The sequence below is a fragment of the Epinephelus moara genome, chromosome 22 (assembly GCF_006386435.1).
Source record: "Epinephelus moara isolate mb chromosome 22, YSFRI_EMoa_1.0, whole genome shotgun sequence".
NCBI classification, from domain to species: Eukaryota; Metazoa; Chordata; class Actinopteri; order Perciformes; family Serranidae; genus Epinephelus; species Epinephelus moara.
In genome coordinates this window covers 32078239-32105221 of record NC_065527.1, presented here as the reverse complement: position 1 = coordinate 32105221, position 26983 = coordinate 32078239, and the positions used below count along the sequence as shown (strand labels likewise).

Genomic DNA, 26983 nt, shown 5'->3' with positions numbered 1-26983 from the left:
TGTAATTACGGTACTGTAGCATTATGGGACTGGTGAGAGCTGCATGTGTGACGCTCTTTAGAAGTATGACAACCATGGCTCAACACAGATTCATCGGTAAGACTTCTGTGTGTAATGGATAGATTTTTAAAGCATAAAGAGAAGGTTTAAGGCTTTAAGTGCTACTGCGTGCTGCTTTTTGTTGTGAACAATCAAGTCTGCATGTTTCAGTTAGCATGGAAGCTAGTTTGGGTTAGCCCTACTGACACTGACAGCACAGTAGTCACAGAGGTTTGCAGCTGTACAGGAAAATGTGAGGCGGTTTGGTTTTGGTTTATAACAGTATACAACTCCCGATGAGAGCCTACACTGCAGCACAGCCACTAACTTACTGCTATGAGCAGTAAGTGCTGTGTTAGCATTGAGGTGAAGAATCCAGACAGAGTCATTAAAGTGATAGTGGCAAAGTATTTGATTTTGCCTTTGTGGGAAACTCTCAACCCTGTCGGTTTTACACTCCACGGTAATCTGAAGCACTAACCTCGACTGGAGGACCACAAGATTCTGGTTAAATACTTCTTAAATGCTTCCAGTGTCTTTTCTATTTAAAAAAACACTTTTTTCCAGCCCATTTTCATATACAGCTTACTTGCTTTTTAGTTTACTCAATTCAATACAAATTTTTTTGGTCAGTGTAAAAGGGAAAATGAATAAAGAACAATATGGAAGGTATAAACAACAGTCACAGTTTAAAAACGATAGAGATAAAACAGGAAACAATAATGATAAGGAGTTAAAGAGATGTGGGCTAACTAATAGTAGAAGATAATAACTAATAAGTTGTAATATCTCATACACTGTACACATTTTCATACATTTAATACAATGACGGTATAGTTGCAGTTTCCCAACTTCTATAAGCCACATTTTCTCAAACACATCTTCCCTATTCCTTATTTTGTGAGTCACTTTCTCCATGAACTCTACTTCTTGAAACATACTTTTCCATTTGATCAAATCTGAGGGTTAGTTTTTTCCACCTTTTGGTTATCTGTTTCAGTGCTGTGATTCTCAAGCTTCTGAATAGGTATTTTTCTTCTTGACTGAGAGTAGCTGGAGGTTTTCCCAAAATGATATGCTCTGCTTTTAATAATGTCCTTCATCAATGTAAACACTTTTAACCAATATGTATTTAATACTTTACACAAGCAGAAAATATGTAAATTGTTAACATGCTTTTCTCCACAGCTCCTCCAGCATTGAGAGCTTGATTTCTTATATTTTGAGATAATGTCTGGGGTCAAGAAGTATCTCAGATTTATTTTCTAAGGGAATTCTCTCCAAAATAAGGGATCGGTAGTTTTGTGAATTTCAGTGAACATCTGTTCATATTCTTTGTTATTTGTATTTCCAACCCATCTTCCCATTTTTTCCTCATGATATTGGTTAATTTTTTTCTGTTTCCGGTTCTTTTTCAACAAACCGAATTCAGTGTACCAAAAAGTGGACCGACAGGAAAGGGTCTCAGTTTTTTTGTGTTCACACTGTCAGTTCATTTGAAAAACAAGACAGTTCTCTTTCTGGTCGACTTCAGCTCTAAAGGGGCCTCAGTCCTCTTTCGGTTCACACTATAGCCTATATATAATAGCCTATATATTGATATAGTTTTGTTTTTACTTTAATGCAACACTGCAGTGCGGTTATGAAGCCCCTTGCTTTCAGATTAATTTAAAATTGGAGGGAAACATTAGCGTTTCATGTGCTGTTGACTGTTGTCATTTGATGCATTGTACATTCCTCTTATGCAGACGTGCAATATCTTCCGTTGACAAAACTTCTTTTGTCGTCCTGCGTCTTTACAAGTGTTACAGGCAGACATGGTTTTGTCTGTTTTTTCAAGCATTCCATTGCAATAGCATGTGATATAGAGACCACTACAAATGAGCAATGTTATGCACATTGAGTTTTAAATGTTGATGTTTCTTCAAATGTTTGAAATTTGATTTGTTACAAAGCTGAATTAATCAGACGCTGATGGCACAGTGCTGTGTATTACATCTTTTTTTCAACCAAAAATGCTTTTCGCTGGTTAGGGGGTACATCACTGAAAAAAGGTTCAGAACCACTGAGGGCTAAATACAGTGGCAAAGAACAAAGCAAACCTGGAGCACTTTGTGTTCACAAAGCACAGGTTAGGTTAAGTGAACTGCACTGCAGACTTGAAGCTGAACCGTACTCAGACCACCTCGGGATCTGAGTTCTCTTGGAGTGTTCACGTATGGACAAAAAATGCTGAGTCACTACTCAGTCCGTTTAGAGGGCTTGAAAGGACCAATTGTGAAAACACCATAAGGATGCATCATCAACGGAGGGTGTCGCACAATGCACAAAAATTGTAAACAGAAGTAGCAAGATGGCGGATCGAATTCATTACCTGCATCGTTTGCTCTTTTATTACAGATTCTTGTTTGTATCCAAAGGTCAAGGTCTTGCGTGTAAGTAGGGGTGCGCCATATCATCTCGTTCACGCTAATACCGGTATAATTTTTAATATGATATGAAAAATTAATATTGTGATACTCGCGATATTTCAACTTGTTGACATGTGACATCATACAGTTACCCATGGCAACAACAAGCATGGCTGAAAGCGAAATTATTATATAATTTATATAAATATACTCAGCTGTGGTTCCCAAAAAGAGGAGCAGCTTCAGTCGTGTGGAACAAACTGTGAAATTCTAAATGTTTTATGAACAGAGACAGAGAAGACTTCAGAGACAGAGAAGCCTTCAGAGTCTTTTTCGACTTACTGCTCAGAGGAAACTCATTCTGCAGCTCCTATGGCAGCAGCACAGCATCTCTCCCACTCCCAGTCATTCAGGATTTTGCTAAAAGAGAAGGAAATCACCTGAATTTATATTTATAGATCCCAGAGTGCATTTTTGTATCTGGGAGCTGTTTAAATGTGTAATTTGTGGTAGATTTTATTTAGTTGAGCTATTAATATTGCATATAGAATCTGAATCTCACTCTGAGTTACTGTTGTTGTTTACAAACTAAAAAAATGTGACATCATTTTTGTTTAGTTTTTCCTGAATATTTGAAAGCAAAATGTAAAACTATATCACTTATTCTGTTGCAATTCTACATTCATAAATTAATACGTTTTTACTAATTTGTCATATTGTCAAGAATATTGTTATCGCAAAAATACCTGAAATATTGTGATATTATCTTAAGGCCATATTGCCCACCCCTCTGTGCAAGACTCCCATCTCTCTTTCCAACCTGTACGACACGCCCGGTGATGTTGTCACAGTTCGCACTTCAGTCAAGGAAAACCTGCTATTTTTTGGCTTCAGCAGGGAATCAACTGTTTTTCAGGTTCTGAACCAGTTTAATTTTGGTTGAAAAGCTTCGAACCATTAAAAATAGATGTACAAACAGAACAAAACCCATGGGTGGAAAAGGGATGCTGATGGCTTTTGCAAGAATCAGAGACAAATCAGAGCCAGGAGGAGTCTCCATCGCAATCACTACTCGTGCCCACACTCTGCTGCATACTATCACCCAGTCACACTCAGTATCTTCTGCTTCAGTTTCAATTTTGAATCACCTCAGTAAAGTCACTCCAATTGCTTTGACTCGGGCTTGGTTTACATCTTTCTTTTTTAGCTTGCTTTCCAGTGCTGGTCTTCTTGTGTTAACTTGTCTTTGCCATGTACGCTAATGTCAGCAGTGCATTTTGTGTCTCATGTACTGCTGTGCGGATATATTGACAGTTTCAGCAAACATGACAAAAAGTTATTTTTTATAACAGTTTTTAAAGAGTTAAAATGTGTCATGCGGAAAGGAGTAGTCGAGTAATTGATTACTGCAGTCAGTCCATACACTAGGAAATAATTGGCAACAAAATATTCAAGATATTTGCTCATATCAGCTTCTGAAAGTGAGAATTTGCTGATTTTCTCTGTGTGACATCACTAGAAATAGAATAGCATTGGATATGAGACTGTTGGTCAGACTACGCAAACAGTGAGAAGACATTATATTGGACCTTTGGAAACTATGGCAGGCATTTTCACTTTGTTTTGTCCATTAATAGACAAAACAATCATTTAACTGGAAAATAAATTGACAAATTAGATCAATTATTGTAAGCTGCAGCTTCTACGACAACAATAATGTGCTGTGAACAAAGGATAAATCTAAGCTTCAGAGTTATTGAAGTTTGTTCAGTCTCAACAAATGTAATGCCAAATTTGTTGTTTAAGTCAGTAATATTCTTAATATAAACCTCAGTACTTGGTGCCAGTGTATCTATCATGAGCCACAAAATTTACCACACAGCGAGCAACCATAAAAAAACTCCAACACATTGTATACAATCCAGTGTACTGTAGTAGCCCTGCAATAACTACGACCTCAATTAAATGTTCAGTGAACGTGATAAATAAAGCTGAAAGATTTAGTCGATTAATTGACCGACAGACAATTCCAATTATTTTAATAATTAATGGATCTTTTAAGTTATTTATGATTTTCTTTATTTTATTTGATAGTAAATTACGTGTTTTTAGGTTGGAGTGTTGTCTGGGGAAAACAAGCACTGTGATTAGTATTTTTAACTATTTTCTGATGTGTTGTAGACAAAATAATTAATTGAGAAAATAATCCTCCGACTAATCAATAATGAAAGTAATCATCGGTTGTTCTCCTAAAGCAAACAGTTGTTGAAGAATGCTGTGGTAATTACAGTAATATTCATTTTTAACCACATCGTCCATCGTTGCTGTATCAGTATATTAACTTTGTATTTTTGGTGTCTGCATCACTGATACCAGTCACTGCAGTATGGACTGGCATATCAGTTTTTTCCACTGTATCAATAAAGTGATTATTCTAAGAGAAGATATGCTGGCAGCAGTATGTTGGTACCAACACCACAGCACTGTCTCACAATCACATGTTTGGTGACATATTGCAGTATTCATAACTTCCAAGCAACCATACTGTATCTATCAATCATACTGGTTTGTGTTGGTGTACATGTTGGTTTACACCTATCTTGTCTTGTCTTGTGTTATCCTATCTTATCTTTTCTTATCCTATCTTGTCTTATCTTATCTTGTCTTGTCAGGCTGCCAGACTATAGCAGGGTTAACACATAGAGACCAACAACAATTCACGCTCACAATCACACCTACGTCCAGTTTAGAGTCACCAATTAACATAACCTGCATGTCATTGGATGGTGGGAGGAAGCCAGAGTACCCATCTTATCTCATTTTACTCTGCAGATATTGGTGTGAACCTGACAGATCCCATGTTCAGAGGACTCTACAGAGGGAAGCAGAAACACGACGGTGAGATACTTATTCAATTTTGGCTTTTCCAGTTGTTTAGAGCAGTTAATCTGAGAACAGATGTGATTTTCTGACAGATGACTTTGATCAGATCATTGACAGAGCTGTCATAACTGGAGTGGAAAAGGTAAGTGTCAATCACTTTAATGTAAGCACACTTAAACTCTAGTTGTAGCTATAGTACAAGTATGATAGAGCTGATATTCTGTAAATTGTGAACATAGCAGAGAGCACAGCAGAGCTGCTGTCAGCCTTCAACTAAGGGAGACACTGTGTATGTTGACACACGAGGAGCAGCGTTACTTTATTAATTATCTCTGGAGCTAAAAGTTGCAGGCACACCTGGGGCCATATTCACAAATCCTCCTATTGCAAAGAGTCGCCCCTAGTGATGAACTTTTTAGAATTGTGATGTTTTTTTAGAATTTCCCCTTGAAGTTAAGACTAGGTCCTTGTAAAGATAAGTTATTCACAGATCATCTTAGCCCATAAAAAAATTTCTAAAGTGACTTTTAAGGACTTTTAAAAGGCTTAAGAGTTTTGTAAGCAGAGGAGAAAATGGTTGAAGTGAGGTCGGAGAAATATTCTCCAAACGCTGGATGATGGTGAGTAAATGAAATGCTACAGATTAGACCGTGCACCCATAATATATTTGGTCGATCTCATTAAAGACATGCACACATTTCCCACCTAACCCAAAACCACCAGAAATAAAATGATCATAACACTAAGATATTTGGAAAACTGGAAAAATGTAACAGTGATGACTTGAGTCTGTCTCGCGCTTCCATCAACAGAGTGATCACACAAAAATGACAACATTTTCACAGTCAGCAGTTCATTTCATTTCCACTGGGTGTCCACACATTGCAGGCTCACAAAAGGTCATCTCTGTGACAACCAATCACATCTGTTAAAAGAATGCATCAAAACTAGCAACGGGGTCAACCATACCCCTTCACTAAGATAAAAGTTTCTGTCCCCTCCTTGCTCAGAGTTGCCCTGAGAACTTTACTAAATCACTCTTAAGCTAGGACTCCTTACTGAAAAAATTTAGGCTAAGTTAGGAGCCCTCTGAGAGTATTCTCAGACTGTTTGTGAAAATGGCCCCTGGCTTTTAAAGGGAATGGGAGATGACACTCTGATTGGTTGAATTCATGTTACACCCAGAACACACCTATGATTGATTAAGTGACAGAATACAACCCCTTTGCCCCTCGCACCTTACCTTGTGCCCGCATTATGTGCTGTTTAACATGCAGTGTTGGGCACAACCTAAATGCACTTTAGACTAGTGGTTCCCAACTGGTCCAGCCTCAGGGTCCAGACTTGAAAATAAAGTGTTTGTTTTTTTTAACAAACTTGACACATCCACAAGCATATTCTATAGATAGTATAAATAGAGTTTTTTGTCTTGTTATCGAACTGAAAAGCCATTTCAAATTTTGTCATGACAAATCTGTTGTTTTGTTTCAGTTTATGATCACAGGAGGAAACCTTGAAGACAGCAGGGAGGCTCTGAAACTAGCTGAGACCAGAGGTAATGATATCAGTGACAAACGCATGTTATGGAACAAAGTGCAACCAAATAGTGTTTGGTTGATTTTTAGTGTCCGTGGGCCTTCTGGGATTATAATGTAGAACCAGACCTAAAAGTGAATTTATGAGGTCTTCATTAGATTGTGCACCTTTATATTGAAGAAGATGATTTTTTTTTATGACAGATGAGTTTTACTGCACAGTCGGCTGCCATCCGACCCGCTGCAGTGAGTTTGAGCAGAACGGAGAGTCACAGTACCTCTCAGGGCTGAGGGAGCTGGCAGCGGCAAACAGAGGAAAGGTGGTGGCCATCGGAGAGTGTGGACTGGGTCTGTACTGGTGACAGTGGTGCATTTGTCCAGTAATTAAAAAAGATAAAACACAGTTAAATCTGTAAATAGTGTCCTGAGTGTGGAAGTTGGATGTGTTTTATAACAATAAATTTATCTGTTGGTAAGTGTTGATACTGTAACTTGTCATTTCTCTTTCTTACAGACTTTGACAGGTTAGAATTTTGCCCAAAAGAGACTCAACTCAAGTAAGTTCATTTGTCTCTGTTGAGTATTAAAAGCTGCTCTTATTGGTTGCATGTAGTCAGCTGTTAACCCTTTAAAATGTACCTTTGGCTGATTGTGATGCCTTGTCACTGGTTGTGTATGTCAGCGAGCTCTGAACAGTTTATAGGTCTCTGGAACGCAGAAGGGCTCTAAACGCGTATTTTGATTTTCATATTAGTCAAATTTGTTTGTCTTAATAGGTAAAAATGTAACGTCTTAATGCGTCAAATGCATCTTAAGACAGCAGAAAATGCCCTGTTAAGATGTACATTTCAGATGTCTTAAGACATTTATGACATTAAAGCTCCCATGCCATTGGTTAGCATTAATATACCCACCCCTTTTTGACGTAGCAACTGCGTTTACCATGTAGGCCCCTGTTAGTGGGTACATTTTGGCTACATACCTTCACCTGTCTTCTATAAAAAAATTCCTCTTAAACATAAATGTCAGGTTTTACTCAAGAAAAAAGAGCTTTGTATCCACCATTTTCCTAGCCCCAATGATACCTTGCGTGAATTATAGGCACGGCTTCCGGCACTGAACCAGAACCAGCATTTTCCTATTGTAATGGTACAAAACGGTACGTTAACTGTATGCTAATCCTCTATTCTAGAGGGACTAGGAAATAAAACATGTGGACCACCACCTGTTACACCTCAGATGGTAAAACATGATCATACCTCTATCATGAATGACACTCGTCCAGTGGCCCCCCCGTTCACTCAGCTCTCACCCACCTGCAGAGCAGGGATTCAGGCTGCTCTACCTGGACTTAAGTTCTGCTTTCAACACTGTCATTCTGCAGACTTTAGACAACAAACTGCTGCTGGACTAAAATCCTCTCTCTGCAACTTGGTCCTGGACTTCTTGACAAACAGGCCACAGTCTGTTAAGATCCATGGCATCTCTTCTTCCACCATCACACTTAGGGATGCACCGATCCGATATCAGGATCAAATATCGGCCCCGATATCATCAAAATAGATGGATCGGGTATCGGAAAATGCAACCTATACCTGAGGCGATCCTTTCCCTTTAAATCTATTGTGACGCGAGCTACGTCATACCTCATGGAGCGAAGGAGAGAATCTGCTGTGTGGCGGTATTTCACACTATTTCAACTGCTGTTGCACAATTGTTTATTTTTGTTAAAAATAAATAGTTCATCGTTGCATTAATCTGTTTCATCTTGTTTCATTTTATCTTAGGAAAGAACTGTGTAGTCATCAATGCCCGATGCCTCTAGTCTTTTCTGTTCTAAAGGTATATAGCTTTTTAGGTCAACCATGGTATCGAATCGTTATCGGGTATCGGCTGATAGTCAAAGCCACAGCATTGGGATCGGTATCGAAACTGAAAAAGCTGGATCGGTGCATCTCTAATCACACTCAACACTGGCTCCCCACAGGGATGTATCCTGAGCCCCCTGCTGTACACGCTCCTCACTTAAGATTGCTCTGCAAGGTACCCAAGCAATCATGTAGTAATGTTTGCAGATGACACAGCTGTGGCTGGACTGATCTCCAACAACGATGGGTCTGTGTACAGGCAGGAGGTGAAAGAGCTTGTGCAGTGGTGCAGAGAAAACAGTCTCTGCATCAATGTAGGGAAGACTAAGGAGATGGTTGCAGACAATAGGAGAAGACACATCCCCCTCCCCTCTTCATCGGAGGAGCAGCTGTGGAGGTGGTGTCCAACTTCAAATACCTGGGCCTGCACATCTCCAACGACTTGATGTGGGCCACCAATATAGCCAGCATCATAAGGAAGGCCCACCAATGCCTGTACTTTTTGAGGAGGCTGAAGTGGGTTGGCCTCAGCCCTGTTGTTCTGACCTTCTATTACAGCTGTGTGGTGGAGAGCACACTGAAATCCTCCATCACTGTTTGGTATGGGAACTGCACTGTGGCTGGCAGGAAGGCGCTGCATCGAGTAGTTAAATCTGCTCAAAAAATAACCAACAGCACCCTCCCTTCCTTGGAGGACATTTACATCAGCAGGTGCAGAAGCATAACGTCATGTATCATGAAGGACTCCGCCCATCCGGCACACGAACTGCTCACCTCCTTCTCCCCAGGCAGAAGGCTGACCAGCCTGAAAGCCAGAACAACGAAGCTAAAGTGCAGTCTGCGTGCAGCAATTGATGCACTATTATGCACTTCAACTTTATAAAAAAAATACAGAAGAAAGAAGAGAGAAAAAAAAGAAAAAAGACACATCCTATCTAACAACCCAGCTGGACCACTTGAACCAAATGGTGTGCCAGCTCCTTGTGAAAAGGAGAAGAGATGTGACTAGCTCTCTCCTGGGTGAGCCCACTACAGTGTGGTTGCAACTACATAAGGTTGCTTAAAATCCCTCTTTGGGAATCCTAACAGTAATGGATTCACCTCCCGCACCCAGAGAAACCCTCTCTGATCTTCTTTTATATTGCTTTTAAATCAAGTAGCACGATATAATACAAAACCAGCCTTGATATGAATTATTTAACATGGCATAGCTTGCCTTCTTTAAAGGAAAAGACCAAACTATACATACATACTAGGGACCGACCAATATGGATTTTTTTGGGGCCGATGCCGATCCCGATATTATGGAATAAAAAATCCGATAACCGATATATCGGCCGATTAAATTTTTATGTTTTTCAATTTAAAAACCCCCAAAATACCTGCTTTTAATGGCTTAAATATAGTTCAAACACTCGTTACAAAGATATAAATTGAAGGAAGAACATTTTACTATTTTCAAATACTTTTATTATCAGAAATTGTGTGGAACAAGCAGCATATGAACAACTTGAACACAAAATAAATCAAAAATATGATGTGCAAAAAGGCAGTAAACCTCTGGGAAACAAAATAATCATGCAAAGTCTATATGAATTAAGACATTCACATATATGTTCACAGTACCAGAGTTCTTCTTATTATTGCCAATTTAACAGAGGTAGGTTATAGTGCAAAAAGTAACACAAGGACATCATTTCTAAGTAAAACACCATATTCCCTGCATTTTATTAGCGATGAAAATATAAGTGTTAACATCAGCGTCCGATTGCCGATTATTCTCTAATGGCTATAATCGGCCGATTAAATCGGCCGGGCCCTAATACATACATACATACGTACTTATGTACGTACATACATACGTACATACGTACATACATACGTACGTACATACGTACATACATACATACATGCACAGTTAGCACATATGCACATGCGGACTCATGCATACACGTACGTGAACATATACCCACACACACATACACAATCACACACACACACACACCCGCACATACACGCTCAAAACATACAATACCTGCACACACAGGCATAGATTCACATACCCCCATACACTCCATATTTACTCAGTAGTAACAATAGCCTTTCATTTTTGTCTTACATTTATATTTGTTTCAAACCTGTCTATAGTCCTTTTCCTAAGGTGCCGAGGAAAGTACGCAGATCTTCTTCTGGTAGAGATGGCATTTCTCTCTGCTCCCTGCATCTTTTGTTGACCATTGACCAGTAACCCTGCAACGGCTCTCTGTTCAGCTTTTCTCTGGAGTCCAACTTTGTGTGGATTTCTATCTTCTCCAGCGTGGGCGCTGCCTCGGTCAGTGTCTAAAAAGCCTCGACTCCAGAGGCTAGAAAAATCCTGAGCTGCGCCGGAAATGGAGACTTGGCTCTGATGTTTTTCTCCCGTAGTTGTATAATCACTTGTTGCACCTCCTTGTGTTTTTCTGGATGTCCGGATTGTAATCCTGGTCGAAACACACTTTGTCCCCCTCATGTTATCTGCTGTTGCTTCCAGGCCTGTTGCAAAATGACATCCTTTGTATAATAGTCTACGAATCTGACTATTGTGGATCTTGGTGGCGCCTGTTCTGCTCTCGGTTTGTCCGCAAGGGATCTGTGTGCTCTCTCAATGCGTATAGTTAAGTCCTCTGAAAGTTCAAGAGAGTTTCTTAGAAGTTCAGTCACATACCCTATCATGTCGCTTTTGTCATTTTCCTCTGCAACTCCGTAAATCCGCAGGTTCTTGTGTCTCGCCCTGTTTTCTAGGTCGGAGCATTTCTCTGCTAGCTTAGCCTCTCTGTGTAGCAAGTGCGCAAGAGCCCACTCGTGGCTCATTCCTCTGTCATTTGGTGCACTTACTCTGCCTTTCATCTCCGTGCATTTCCCTTTCAACTATTCAATTCAAGCAGTCAAATCTTTCATGTTATCCTCCACTCTTGCTAGCCTCTGTTTGGTGTCTTCTGAGGCCTCTTTGTGTTCTTTTCTCAGTTCTCGTAACTCCGAGAGAATTAGCGACTCCTCTTTGTCAGACTCACCGCCATCTTGCGGGGGCTGGTGGGGTGTTTTTTCAGTCTGCTTCTGGTCGTCAATCTTACCCTTTCCACCGTGGTCGGTTACTTTGTAACGGCTCGTCATGATAAGTAAGATGTAAACCTTCACTGGTAGGGTATGCCTCGATATTTGTATAATTTATGGCTGGGTTAGAGTTGGAGTTTAAAGAGGGTTTCTCTGCGACAGGGTATGAAATTAACAAAATATTTTGGGGGCAATTTTGGCCCCCACGGTCTAAAAAATAGGGGCATTTTCAAAATGTTTGGAGGCCATCAAAAAATTGTAATTATGTTCTAACAATAAGCACATGAAAAGCAAAACCAACTAAGATAGTGTCTTCACTCTTCAGTAGAAACCACTATAAATGAAATAAATAATGGGTTACATAAAGTTATGGTTGCAAAATATCACTCAGATTTCCTATAATTCAACCAGTTTAAATGTGATGATTTAACCATTAATCTACTGATAGCAGTACTAATGTTTCACCACATTACAGTTACTTTTACTGTTAAAAAGGCCAAATTACTATAAATTCCTTAGATGCAATCCTGGAAGTAAGTTAATTTAAAATTTAACATTCATTCTACCTTAATTTTTCATTAATTTGTCATTGTGTAGACACAGATCACCCAAGAAATGGTTAATTTATACTTATGGTACAGCAAAGCCCCCTCCCCTTCTCTGTCAGATTACTCTCACGTAATCAGTGCAATCTCGTTGATTATGTCTGGAAAATGAGTTGTAGACGTGACGGTAAATTAATTTAATGAAAATAAAATTATACGTTAATATCAGATTGTAATACTGTTAAAAATATAAATACATATAGTTGTTTCGAAAACTTGGGGGCAATTTTGGCCCCCGGAACATGGCTTTTGGGGGCATTCTTGGATAAATTGCGGGCCAAATGGCCCGTGGCCCTTGCTAATTTCTGACACTGCTCTGCGAGCAAGTCGGCTGCACGGCCACAGCTATCATGACGTAACTGGAAGTCAGGTTTTGGCATTTTTGTTTGATAAATGACGCTGTTGTCTATTATTATTTCTTTGGTCAACCATTCAATTACTCAGTGAACTGTTTCAGCTCTAGTTGGAGAGAAATGTGGAATTCCAGTATAGTGTAACAGTCAGCACTGTCCTGTTTTGCTCTCTTTGCTCTTTCTGTACTGCAACAGATACTTTGAGAAGCAGTTTGACCTGGCAGAGGAGACCAAGCTGCCCATGTTCCTCCACTGCAGAAACTCCCATCAGGAGTTTATCGGTAGGTTTGTACACACAGAACCTGGTCTGGTTTATCAGAGGGATTCTTTACACAAACATTTCACTGGTTCTTTGTCTCTGGTTTGACAGACATCATGAAGAGAAATAGAGACCGATGTGTCGGCGGAGTGGTGAGGATATTTATTTTACACCATATACTGTTACTCTAAAATGTACACTTTATGCTGCACTTCAAAGTTAAGTGTTTAGTGGAAAGTATATCAGAAAGTAATACATGTTGAACCAACAGGGAATCAAACTGCTACTTTGCTTTGTTACTGATTTTTCTTCAGCTTTATTTTTATTGTTTTTTACTAAAACAAAAAAGCAGACAAAACCAATAACAACAGGCAGGGACATCGTAGGTTATGGTGAAATGATTAATACCTTGTGAAACAGAAAATGAGAAGCAAGGTTACATTGTAGTATCACAGATAATGGGTCCTTTATGTCCATGATCATCCTTTAAGATCACGAAGGTCCTTATGACCCTGATTCCTGGAAATCCAGGGTATTTTCAATGAGGGAGAAATCTTACACAATCATGAGCTAAATTGTCCATCCCGTATGTCTTGGTACTGAGGGAGATAAAACAAAGTTCACCAAACAAAATAAACATATAAATTAAAACGTCACTTCAAAGCCAAATAAGATTTCCATTCTTCCAATATTTTTCGCATTTTTCATTTTTTATTTGGCATGTCTCGGAGAAAAAGTTAGTTGTTCCATAATCTAAATGTTCTTAACTATTTCTATCCATTCAGAGGTTGCTGAAGACTCTTTACTCAGCCATTTCCTAGTTATTGCTTTTTTACTGTGGAGGACCAGAACTGCCAAAATTAAAAATAAATACATAAATAAATAAATGAGTCAATAAATAAATAATAAATTCCATTAAATTGCACCAAAAATGCATAAAAAATAAATGTAGGCCTTAATTAACTGATAAAATGCGTCTTTTCTTTGTACATTTATATTCCCTCACACATTCTTTGTACATTTACATTCCTACATACATTTTAACATTTACATTCCTTCACTCATTCGTTATACATTTACACTTCTTCATACATTTACACTCCTTCACACATTCTTTGTACATTTACATTCCTTCAGACATTTAATACAATTTATACATTTACATTCCTTCCTAAATTCTTTTCACATTTACATTTCTTCATGCATGCAGAAAGGCATGCAGAGATATAAATGCAAATGAGGGAGCTGTTAGCTAAGCAAACCCATGGATTAACCAAACTATGGCAAAAAGTTCACCCCATGACACACTTTGGACAGCCCCCTGATTTGCATTTCAATCAATCAATCAATCAATCAATCAATCAATCAATCAATCAATTTTATTTATAAAGCCCAATATCACAAATCACAATTTGCCTCACAGGGCTTTACAGCATACGACATCCCTCTGTCCTTAGGACCCTCGCAGCGGATAAGGAAAAACTCCCCAAAAAAAAAACTTTAACGGGTTTTTTGACATTTCTTCTTGTGGCAGGGTAAGAAATGTAAATGCAAATGAGGGGGCTGTCCAAAGTGTGTTACCCCCATGACACACTTTTTCAAAAATTTCAACTCAGAGTGGAAAAGCACCTTACATCATCTCTTTTTTCGTCATCTTTTTTCCCATTGTCCTATTGGATGATTTGAGAGGCGGGCCTTCTGTGGTGGTCACAACAAATTTACAGTTGGTAAACAATGGAGGAGAAACTGGTGGTAGCAGTTGTTGGATACCCAGAGCTATACAGCCCAAGGATAGACAGCAGGTTGTAAGACTGCCCCTCATGGAGGCGAAGGTCCTGGACCAACTGGTGGTACTCCCCATGATCCACCCTCTTTTTTAGGATCTTATGTACCCACTCAGATCTCCATTTCCTTGTGCCCAGCAAACTATTTACTGACAGCCTCTTACCCCCAACCAGAGGTACCCTCTGCCTGAACATTTTTGTAATGAGCTACTAATTACCAGGGGTGAAATACGGTAGGTTGATTACACAGGAAGGTTAGTGTAAGTAGGTGATGAGGTGGTCGCCTGGCAACAATAAAAAGGCTTTTTAAAAGTTTTTTTTTACTAGTGGCATTCAATTTTTAAAAGGCAGTGCGGTGCGTCTCATGTTTTACAACCTGCAAAATGCTTTCTGCGTGATTGGGGCGTAAAGATAACATTCTTACTATATCATATTCCTTTTCTGGTGTATATATTCCCCTAAATCCTACACACTGGACCTCTAATAGATGCACTGTTGTAGTAAAACCTGTTCTGTAAAACTGTGTTACTGTTGTGCTCCTGCAGGAGGATCTTAATTATCTGCATTCATTACAAGGTGAATGTAGGCTAATTGTGTAATGATGCTTTAAAGTAGAGATTACTCACTCATACTGTGCACCTATTAAAGCACTTACACTTACCTTTCTGGAAATTTTACGCTTTTCTTTGTTTAGGTTAGGTTTAGGTTAAAATACTATTAATAAGCTGATGGCAAACTAAAATGTAAGTGAATTCCACCAGAGATAAAAACTCATAATTGTACCATCCTCATATGGTTCTAAGAAAACTCTGACCGATCATTGCATTCGGACCGAATGCAATGATCGGCTGAGCGTCCTGTCTGTCTTCCCCACCTGGAGGCCTCCGGCTGATGTAACCACTCGCGAAACTTCCCCCCCGTTTAGCGTTTACTTTATATTATAAAACTCATAAGTCATCACTGACCCCAGATAAGTTTCAAAACTCCGGGGTTGCATTTGACTGTGCAGGACAGGTAACGTTATGTGCCTCTGAGTCCGACTCCATAGTTTCGTTCAGCAATCAGCAGCGTGTTTTTCTTCTCGTCTCTTCTACTCTTCTCCTGGCGTGTTACACTCGCTCTCCTCTGCCGTGTATCTAACGTTACCTTGCCAATGCCTATGTCTATCATAGACGTAATGAGGATGTAATGGAGGACGGGGATGGGACTTTGGAGGGAGGCGGGAGTTGTGGATGTTCAAATTTTTTCTAAGTGCTGTGTGAAATGCAAGAAAGGTAAGACTAGCTTTAAACAATATATGCAAAAAAATATATATATAAATATATATATATATATATATACATATATGTGTGTGTGTGTGTTCTTATATCAAAATCCAATCATGTTTTCATCTTGTAAAACAAAATATGATGGGTGTTTACGTAGGCTAGTACCAACCAGTTTCAACCAATAATATCACGTCAGCCAACCATCCAACCAACTTTTACCGCACAGAGCTAAGTGTCATTAGTTAGCTAGCTGGATATTGCATGGTATGTGGATGTGTCTTCCTTTCCCAAAAATACCGTGATTACAGTCCTCTGGCCAGAATTTATTCACTGTGAGGAAAGTGTTGTCTGTGACAGCTCCCAATTATGCACAAAGCATTTTACAGTGGACTATTTAAGCAACCAGTGTAACATGCACTTCATCCGTCTCTGCCTGACAGATACTACTATCCCATCAGCTTAACAGCATCAGGGCCTCAGTTTTATGACATGGCCACTTTTTAATGATCAAATTAAATTCTTTCCAACATTATATCCTGCTTGCTTATCCTGTTTCACTCAGAAATATGTCATGATACTGAAACAAAGTTGGCCTAAAATGCCGTTTCATCTGGACTTTAACATTTGAAATGATTATCACGATAAACAAACTGAGGGTGGAAGCATCTACAAAGAGTTAACTAAAAAATGAATGCACTGAGTTGGAGATCAAATCATGATCCAGCAGATGACCTGTGATGTCTTCTTCCAGGTTCACTCATTTGATGGGACAGTGGAGGACACTGCTGCCATCATTGACCTGGATCTCTACATTGGAATCAATGGATGGTGAGAGGATTTAGTATTTAGACTTTTTTTTTTTTTTTTTTAAATTATCATTATTATTATTATCATTTTCGGGCTTTTTGCCTTTGGTGTACAGGACAGAGTTAAACATGGACACGTGCCCATTGTGTGTAGTTAATTTTCACCCGTGCCCATACCCGTGAGTGTATATACATATATATACACTGCTCAAAAAAACAAATAAAGGGAACACACAATCATCACAGTGTAACTCAAAGTCAGTCAAACTCCTGGGATATCAACCTGTCCAGTTAGGAAGCAATACTGATTGTGAATCAATTTCACCTGCTGTTGTGCAAATTGGACAGACAACAGGAGGAAAGCAGAGGCAATTACCAAGACAACCCCATTTAGGAATGGTTTTGCAGGTGGTGGCCACAACCATTTCCCTCTCTGCATCCTTTCTGGTTGATTCTTGGCTAGTTTGCATTTTTCCAGTGGCCTCACCACGAGTGGTATCATGAGGCGGTATCTGCAGCCCACAGAAGATGCTCAGGTAGTGCAGCTACTCCAGGATGGCACATCCATACACACAGTGGCCCAAGGGTTTGCTGTGTCTCCCAGCACAGTGTCAAGAGCATGGAGGAGATACCAGGAGACAGGCCAGTACACCAGGAGAGGTGGAGGGGCCGTAGGAGGGCAACAACCCAGCAGCAGGACCACTATCTGCTTCTTTGTGCAAGGAGGAACAGGAGGAGCACTGCCAGAGCCCTCCAAAATGACCTCCAGCAGGTCACTGGTGTGCATGTTTCTGCCCAAACTCTCAGAAACAGATTCCATGAGGGTGGCATGAGGGCCCGACATCCACAAGTGGGGCCTGTGCTCACACCCTGGCACCGTGCAGCCTGATTGACATTTGCAAGAGAAGACCAGAATTGGCAGATTCGCCACCGGTGCCCTGTTCTCTTCACAGATGAGAGCAGGTTCACACTGAGCACATGTGACAGACGTGACACAGTGGAGACGCCATGGAGAACAGTCTGCTGCCTGTAACATCCTCTAGCATGACCGGTTTGGTGGTGGGTCAGTGATGGTCTGGGGAGGCATATCCTTGGAGGGCCACACAGACCTCCACGTGCTAGCCAGAGGTACCCTGACTTCTGTTAGGTACCGAGATGAGATCCTCAGACCCATTGTCAGACCATATGCTGGTGCAGTGGGCCCTGGGTTCCTTCTGATGCATGACAATGCATCGTGGACGATGAAGGCATTGATGCTATTGACTGGCCAGCCCGCTCCCCAGACCTGAATCCAATCGAGCACCTTTGGGACATCGTGTATCGTAGCATCCACCGCCCGGAGCTGAATGATGCCCTGATCCAGGTCTGGGAGGAAATCCCCCAGGAGACCATCCGTCGTCTCATCAGGAGCATGCCCAGACATTGTAGGGAATGTATACAGGCACATGGAGGCCATACACACGAATGAGCCACATTATGAGTTGTCCTGAGGAAATTCACAGAAGTTGGATCAGCCTGTGATCTGATTTTTCCACTTTGATTTTGGGTATGATATTGAATCCAGTCCTAAATGAGTTAATTATTTTGGTTTCCATGGACTGGTCTTACATTATTTTGTTCTCAACTAATTACACTATGTAATCGATAAAGATTTCCATCTGGAATATTTCATTCATCGAGATCTGGGATGTATGTGTATATATATATATATATACATACATATATATATATATACATACATATATATATATATATATATATATATATATACATATATATATATATGACCCAGTGCAGAACTCTGACATGAACCACATCAAATTTTAGCCTTTTTTATGTTTTTCTGTCAGTTCTTTTCTTTTTCTCTTTGTTGATCCTGCCTCAGTATATATAGCCACAAACAGATACACTCCCTCAACAGCTGTGTACAAAAAAGAAAAAAGTCTTAAAAATGAGTTTACCCTCTTTCACTCACTTCCAAAACAAACAAACATGCTAGCCAGATCAAGATCTTGCAGCTCCGTTGTCTGAGGAAATTGTTTGCATTGTACAATACGTTTACATGTGTTCCATATTTATCGTATCAACATTTCGAAAGTGACGCAGTATATGAGCTGACTTTGTCATCTGCAGTTGGATGGTGTGACACTCAGATGTCTGCCAAGCTGCAGACCACCGTTCCAGACCAACAGACAACAAAACCAGTTTGGAAACCCTGTGACTATTGTCCACAGGGGCTGCCACAAAATTAAAGTTCCTTGTGGTCGCTTCGTCAGTGCTGCAACTTCAACTGTTTCTTGTCATTTCTGTTTTTCAGTTCCTTGAAAACTGAGGCCAATATTGAAGCCATGAAGTCTATCCCTACTGAAAGACTCATGATAGAAACAGGTGAGTGTCAGTCAGGTTATTATAATGAACAAGGTTTTTGACAAAATGACGCCATTAAGTGAATAAAGAAAAGCATATGCATCAGCACAATGTTGGCAAATGTTTTTGATTTTCCAGATAAATTACTCCAGACTTGAATTTAATTCTTTTCAACACGTCATCTAAGTTATATAACAGTTGTGGAATTCAACAGTCTGCGGCACTAGAGGCCAGCACGCGCGGGGCCCCGCCCCTGCCTGCCACCCAGCACATAATGCACTGAGCCCAGATTTCGGGCTGAGCCAGATTGGGCCCCATGGCCCAAGGCCTGGCCACCAGAAGCTCGCTGGCGAGCTCCCCTCCCAGGTCTGGCTCCAAGGGGGTGTGTGTTCCCATACCAGGCAAGGTCCTCAAAGTTCATTACGCCATTTCATCAAGGTCTCCTTGAGTCACATTTAAGTGCAACGCACACTGCCGCCATACGCCGCGCGTCAAAATGCCCGCCTTCATTATATTCTATTAACAAACAAACCCACACCGGCGCCGTGCCGCTCTGCTTCAGAACAAACAAACCCACACCGGCGCCGTGCCGCTCTGCTTCAGCCCACTGCTCTATTTCCAGCGTGGCAGATGCTGTGAGAAAAGCCTTTTATGTACGTCTCGGCCGCCGTAGTATCAACTCCGGTTGCTTCAAATTTTTAATAAGACGATTTTGATAAGAAACTCACCCGTGAAATCCAAGTTGTTGTTGCCACAAAGTTTTTCTTCTTCTTCTTCCGTTACTAGCAGTTGGCAACTGTTGGCAACTAGTGTAGGTACAGCCACCTAGTGGGCTGGGGTGGGAAATACACTTTAGTGTCGACGTTGCCGCTGCGCGCCGCTGCCAATGTGTGTTGGGGGGCGGCACTTGACGGCCACAGCGCTGCACCGGCGGCAGTGTGTGTTGCACTTTAGTCTGGCCCCTTCCCCTGACACTTTGCCTTGGGTAACTCTACCAGGGGCTATTAGCCCCTGACAACACAGCTCCCAGGTTCACAGAGACCCCCAAAAAAACACCGCTGCAATAAGATGGCGATTCTTGGAGGAGCAGGTTCAGGCATCTGATCACGGCACCTCCTGGGCAGCTCCGTTAGAGATGTTCTGGGCACGTCCCACTGGTAGGAGGCTCCAGGGCAGACCTGTCTGGTTTGGGAACGCCTTGGGGTCCCCCAGGAGCTGGAAAGCATTGCTGTGGAGAGGGACGTCTGGGGTGCTTTGCTTGCCATGCTGCCCCTGCCACCCGGCCCTGGATAAGCGGATGAAAATGGATGGATGGAATTCAACATGTTTTATAGCCTTATTATTACATAAAATAAAATAAAAAAATAGATGTTTGGTTCATCACAGTACTGTTGTTACTGTGGTTATTAAACTATTAAACATTTATTCATGCATTAATGTCAGCTACTATGTCAGCCCTTTATGGCACACAGCTGCAGCGTAAAGCCAGCTCTATACTTAATGACTGCTCACATCCTCTGCATGGTGAGTTCCAGCTCCTTCGTTATGGCTGTCGTTTTGTGGTCCCTAAGAGTAGGACAAAACGGTACAGAAATAGCTTTGTACCCACACCAATTGTAATGCTGAATAGTAAGGCCACAAGGTGAACAATCTTGTTCATATTAACTTTAGCTGGATCCATGGAGATGTTGAAGCACTTTTCTTTGTTTATATATATTTTGATATGATTGTATTGTTTTTCTATTGTGTGATTGATTTGACTGTCATGATGTCTGTTGCGTGGCTGTGATTTTATATTGGGATTGCTGAGTTCCTGTCTGCACAACAAATTTACCCTCGGGTACTAATAAAGAAACTTTGAACCTTGATATCTTCCTGCTGCTTCCCAGATGCTCCGTGGTGTGGCATAAAGAACACTCATGCTGGCTCCAGATTTGTAAAAACTACTTTTCCCACGAAGAAGAAATGGGAGGCGGGGCACTGTCTGAAGGACAGGAACGAGCCCTGTCACATCATGTGAGTAATGTCAGGGTGAAAGTTAGAGGATAAATAAATAAAGTGTTTTTTCATCCATCAACCATTAAATGTTAACAGCTGATGTTAAGATTTCACTGTTTGTCTCTTCCAGACAAGTTCTAGAGGTGATGGCAGCAGCGAGGGAAGAAGACCCGCTGGAGCTGGCCAACACAATCTACAACAACACCATCAAAGTCTTCTTCATCTCGAGCTGATGAACAGATTAAACCTTCAGAAAACCAACTGATATGGCCTCCATGAATGTGTGTGTCTGTCAGTGTGTGTGCCTGTCTGAATGATGGATAAAACTCTCTCATTGCCAATTTTGCAAAGTCAAATAGCTTCTGATCTGTCTTCTTCTGCTAAAGTGAAAACAAAAATACATTTTCATGGGTTTTAGTTATTGTCCTGTGTTTCATTTACCTGCAGATGAAGTTACTATAGGTTTTTATTAGGGGTGATTTGAATTTGGTGGTCACAGGTCATTGTGATGAGCAGCCTGAGATGAAAAATATCTGCACTATCTTTTCACATTTAATCAGTTTGCTACTCAATATTAGACTACATGTGCATTACACTTTACAAATCACAGTGGATCTAAAAAAGAGCACAAAACATTAGTGCAAAAACATTCTGAAACGTTCACATTTAATGAACATGACATTTACAAAACAGATGATGAGCAGCCTGAGATTTCTTAAGAAAAATACTGCAGTTTTAACAATGTCTTAGTTTTTCTACATTCAGTCAGTCTACCACTGACAGTCATTACATGTGCATTTTTACATACATTTGTGCAGTTATGCTGGCTTCACCACAGCAAACTAAAGTGGAAGCTGTTGAAACAGGTCGTGTTATCTCCTGCCTTACAAACCACTTACAAATCAAAAGTTTTGGCAGTGCTGTAGCAATAGATAATTTGTACTAAAGCTGCAAATGACAAGTTGACAAAATTTTCCACAGTGCTCAATATCTTTGAAAATGACCACAATAAGTATTCATTTTTCAGAGAACTGTATTTTGGTCAGATTGGAAAAGCCTCTGAAGCAGCATTTTACGTGAAGTACACTGAAAAAATAACATGTTGGATTTACTTAATTCAATAGTGGACATTGGTTGCACGCAGATCATTTGCTTCAACAGCATCTTACAAAATTGTGTTAAATCAACCCTAACCATTTATATGCAATCAGCACAAGTACATTGTGTTGACATAACCGAATTGAAATGCGATTCAATAAAGTAATTTCAACAGTTTGTTCATTTTACTCCTACACAATTTGTTCACTTTATTCCAGTGTTTTTCATTTCCTTTTATTCACTTATTACTTAACTTCAACAGTATTTGTTATTATAATATTGCAATGCCAATTAAGTATTTTCATAATTGTAAAGATTAAATTAAATGTAATTAATTTATATAATTTTATTTATGAATAATCTTATGTAAATACAGAACTGATTTTAAATGTAAATACAATAAATAACCATTAAAATTTCAGCAATCAATTTCAATTATTTTCTTGTTGTCTAATACCTTTCAATTTACTTTCTTGATCATTCTTAACATTACCCAAACCTTTATTGCAGAACCTGGCATGGACAGCAGATGTCCCAAAGGCATAATGTTAATTTCACAACAGGAGAGACTTGGTGTTCTCTACAATTAGATAGGAATAAAGTGCATATATGAGTATTGGCATCTGCCAAATTAGTTGGAAAATATCAGCATATCAGATATCAGCAAAAAATCCAATATCAGCATCCCAAATAAACATCAGGTTGGCCTGCCTAACAAAGGCACAGTGGTAAAAGTAAACACTGTATACTTCAAGATAAAAATACATAGGAAATTTCCTTTACAGCAAGAGAGGAACAAAGACAATGGTTAACCTCAGTGGACGTCAAAAACTTTAATGAACACTGACCTTATTGTTGCAAACAAACAAGAACAACTGTTGTCAGTCCTAACTCTTTCCTTTCCTCTCACTGATTTATAGGTGTGTTCATTAACACATATCCCTGAACAAGAAAGACACTGACTGAACAAGTGCACCTTGTACAATGCAACAATGTCAAGATTAGTCAACAATGTATCACATGACCAAATATGCAAAGATCTGCACAGCAATTGCAACTGTAAAAACTAGGGATAAACCAATTCAGCCTGGCTGATAATATCAGTTGATATTCAGCATTTTTTACAATAATTGGTATCAGTAGTGTTATCAGATTGCCAATTAAATTAATTCATTTTAAAATGCGCTTCATGGTACCATATTTAGAATAAGATTGGATTTATTTTTCAAAACATTTCTTTATTCTTTGTTATGTGTTGGGAATTTGTGTTGTTCTAAATTTTGACACCAACATTTTTTTTACTGCTCATAAACTATGTCAGTTCTAAATATCAGGTATTGCTCTCCTTGTTACTAATAATCTGTATCAGCTGTGAAAAAAACATATTGGTTGATCCCTGGTAAAAAAAAAAAAAAAAAAAGCAAATGGAATTAACAATACAATATGCAAAGAACTTGACAGTAGTTACAACTGTAAGACATCAATACTGATGGCAACCAAACCAGCCACACAACTCAGTCCAGGAATGTAGAGTTTCTTAGTTTCTTACACACACACTTTTCCAGGAGCAGTGAGCCAAGAACAAGAACAGTGAGCTCTCCTTACTGCTGTATTTTAGTTTTCAAGCTTTGGGCCTTTATTGATAGTTCAGCTGCATCTAACTCTATTATTACCTTTTGAATGACTTCAAAAGTGTAGTGGAGCTTTGACAGATACCTCATATTTAAGGCATAAAAAAGTCCAAACAGCATGGCAGATGCAAGGGCCACATTCTCAAGATCAGGAAGTGCCACCACACCCTCAGTGATGACCCCCACATCAGAATGGTCACTGCTGGGAGTCTCTCTGGTGACATAGATCCCCACTGTCGTTCCCTCTGTGGCACTTGGTGTGCTGGCCTCAGTCATGCCGTGGTGAAAGATAAAGAATTTCTTAAAGGCTTTTTAAAAAGAACAACTCAATCTCATTTAAACAAAAAGTTACGATTGTAACTACGGTTCTATCAGCCCCAGATGACTGCCAGAGGCGGTGCATAAGCACTGGATAACTCTGCCCGCGCCAGCACATGTTGAGTACGAATATCAACAATGTCACCTGTGACCCCTGCATGAACTCTGGGAGGCTATATCTTCCAGTGTCAGCAGGCGATCTGTTCCCAAAATCTGCTTGCGAACGCGCAAGGATTCTGAGTGACCCAGCACTCTGGCGGTCAACCGGGACTCATAGAACCGTAGTTACAATTGTAACTTTTCGTTCTATTTCGTCCCTCCTGACCGCCAGAGGTGGTGCATAAGCACAGGATGACATATACCAACAACAACGTCACGAAGAATCCCCCAAACCCACCTTACTGCCCAGGGGCAGAAGTCCCGGGGTGAAGCAGCACAGATGTCTTCCTCTCAGAGCAGCTCAGGACGTGGAAACACCCCTTGTAGAGTGACACCTGACCCCAGATGGCAATGGGCGACCACTGACCCTGTAAGCACAACAGATGGTATCCACATGGGACAGTCCACCACCTGATTCTGATCCCTTGCCAGCCACACTGCCCGCAGGCTGGACAGATGGGGATCAGCCCATGTCAGTAGGCGCTGGGACACCCGTAACAAACGTGTCAACTTGGTGCCCCCCTGATGATTGATCTGGGAGACCATGGCTTTGTTGTCTGATCGGACCAGCACATGTCTCCCCTGCAGGTGTGGTAAAAAGTGCCGGAGAGCCAGATGGACAGCCCGCAGCTCCAGCACATTGATGTGGTGCATGCAATCCAGGACAGACCACCGTCCCTGAGCCAATCTGCTGCGCCAAACTGCAGTCCATCCTGAGCGGGAAGCATTCGTCATGACAGTCTCCTGGGATAGCACCCAGGGGCACACCTCCCAGCAGGAATTCCCTGTTTCTCCAAGGCGCCAGGGTGCGAATGCACGCCTGTGACACTCTGATCAACTTGCGCCTGTGGAGCTTGGGGTCCAGAGGAAAGCTGTTCAGCCACATCTGGAGGGGGCGCAACACCAACAGGCCAGATGGTATGGCAGTTGACGTGGCCGTCAGCTTGTCCAACAATATGACAGGCTTATGCACCGCCTCTGGCGGTCAGGAGGGACGAAATATAACACAGCATTTCTTATGCCGTTAACATATTATTTCAACCATTATGTCAAGGCTTTGAAATTAAAAAATTAAGCTCTTATAACTTAGGCTACTTATTTTTTTAGTTATGTTTCAACAAACTTAATTTTTAAAATGTGGCAAAGGCATCTCTTGTACACACTCACCGTGTAATTCTGTACCAAGTCATCAGGGTCCTCATTGAGGTAGATGCAGGTGTGCACCTGCACATACAATCTGAAAACCAAATAAAATGCAGAGGCTGCTCTGTTCACCTATGGCAAATGGTCACTGAATAATTATGGCATTTTTGCTGTAAACCAAACTGATATTTGACATTACTTGTTAGGGCTGGTTGATATGACTTCAAATCAACATTATGGTTATTTCAAACTTTTACCTTGATTACAAGTAATGAACAAATATTTATTTTATACACTTTTTTTTTCTTTTTCTTTTTTTACACTGCCTTCTTTTTGTTTGTTGTACTTTGTTGTAGTCTTCATTGAAGCATGGCATTCTTTAAAGGAATAGATCAACCAACAATGAAAATTCAGTCATTATCTACTCATGCCAATAGAAGGTGGTTTAGTTTTTCAGTCCACAAAACACTCCTTGAGTTTCACACGAAAAGAGTTTTGCAGCTTCCTCCCAAACAACTGAAGTAAATGGTGACAAATTTTCAAATGTAATGAAAAGAAAAAATAATAATAATAAAATGAAATAAATAAATGGCTCCATACTGCTTGTCTGGCGTAATCCAAATTTCCAGAAGCAAAAACATGCAAAGTTGACTTGAAAAGATGTCATTTACACCATATTTTTAGCCTGTGTTCACTGTAGCGCTAGTATGCAAAATGGTCATGAAAGTGGCTCCCGGCTAAGGATATCTAGTGGACATTTCAGCTAAAATGACATCTTTTTCATGTGAGACTTTAGGAGACTTTGATTTCACCACACAAGCAGAAAGGAGGTCTTTTAAGGGTTTTTTTTGTTTTTTTTTAATGCTTATTACGTTTCACCATAGACTCAAGCTGCAACACTGTTTTCCTGTGAAAATCCAGGAGTGTTCTGTGGATTAAAGAACTTCACCTGGCACTCTATCAGCGTGGAGATGAGTGGATAATGATGGAATTGTCATTTTTGGGTGAACTGTTCCATTAAGGTATAAGATGCTTGGCTTATACCTTAAAGTCACAGTGTGTAGGAATTTCTCCCATCTAACGTTGAAATCATATATTGCATTCAAACGGATAGCGCACTCTAGCACCTCACTGTTTCAAACAGGTATTGCAACAACGGCAGTATGGAGCTACATTACGGTCAAAAGTTTTGTACTTGAAAAAAATAAAATTTGAAACTGAAAATTCATGTGTTGATCTTGAATTTTGAAAAATACAACAATGTATTCAAAATAAAAAATAAGTGTATGAAACGTTTTTTCAGGTTAAATATAATTTTGATTCACTTTGGTAATTCTTTTGAATGAATAATTTATTTTCACTTTTCAC

General features: G+C 40.2%; 1 protein-coding gene across 3 annotated transcripts; it reads left to right on the top strand.

The window, feature by feature from the left end:
• Positions 1–15: 15 nt before the first annotated feature.
• Positions 16–22665, top strand: tatdn1 (TatD DNase domain containing 1). Of its 3 annotated transcripts, XR_007569258.1 has the most exons (13): positions 16–96; positions 5283–5348; positions 5426–5475; positions 6825–6888; positions 7073–7216; positions 7383–7425; positions 12980–13065; positions 13155–13195; positions 16847–16923; positions 19219–19289; positions 21158–21284; positions 21397–21616; positions 21783–22660. XR_007569258.1 is itself a non-coding variant. In XM_050035340.1 (12 exons), the coding sequence occupies exons 1-12, from the start codon at positions 24–26 to the stop codon at positions 21497–21499; spliced, it is 945 nt and encodes a 314-aa protein (XP_049891297.1). In that variant the 5' UTR covers positions 16–23; the 3' UTR covers positions 21500–21697. The 3 variants fall into 3 exon arrangements, 1 of the variants encoding a protein (XP_049891297.1); XM_050035340.1 differs by lacking the exon at positions 21783–22660 and having other exon boundaries at positions 21397–21697; XR_007569259.1 differs by lacking the exon at positions 5426–5475 and having other exon boundaries at positions 33–96; positions 21783–22665.
• Positions 22666–26983: the final 4318 nt, after the last annotated feature.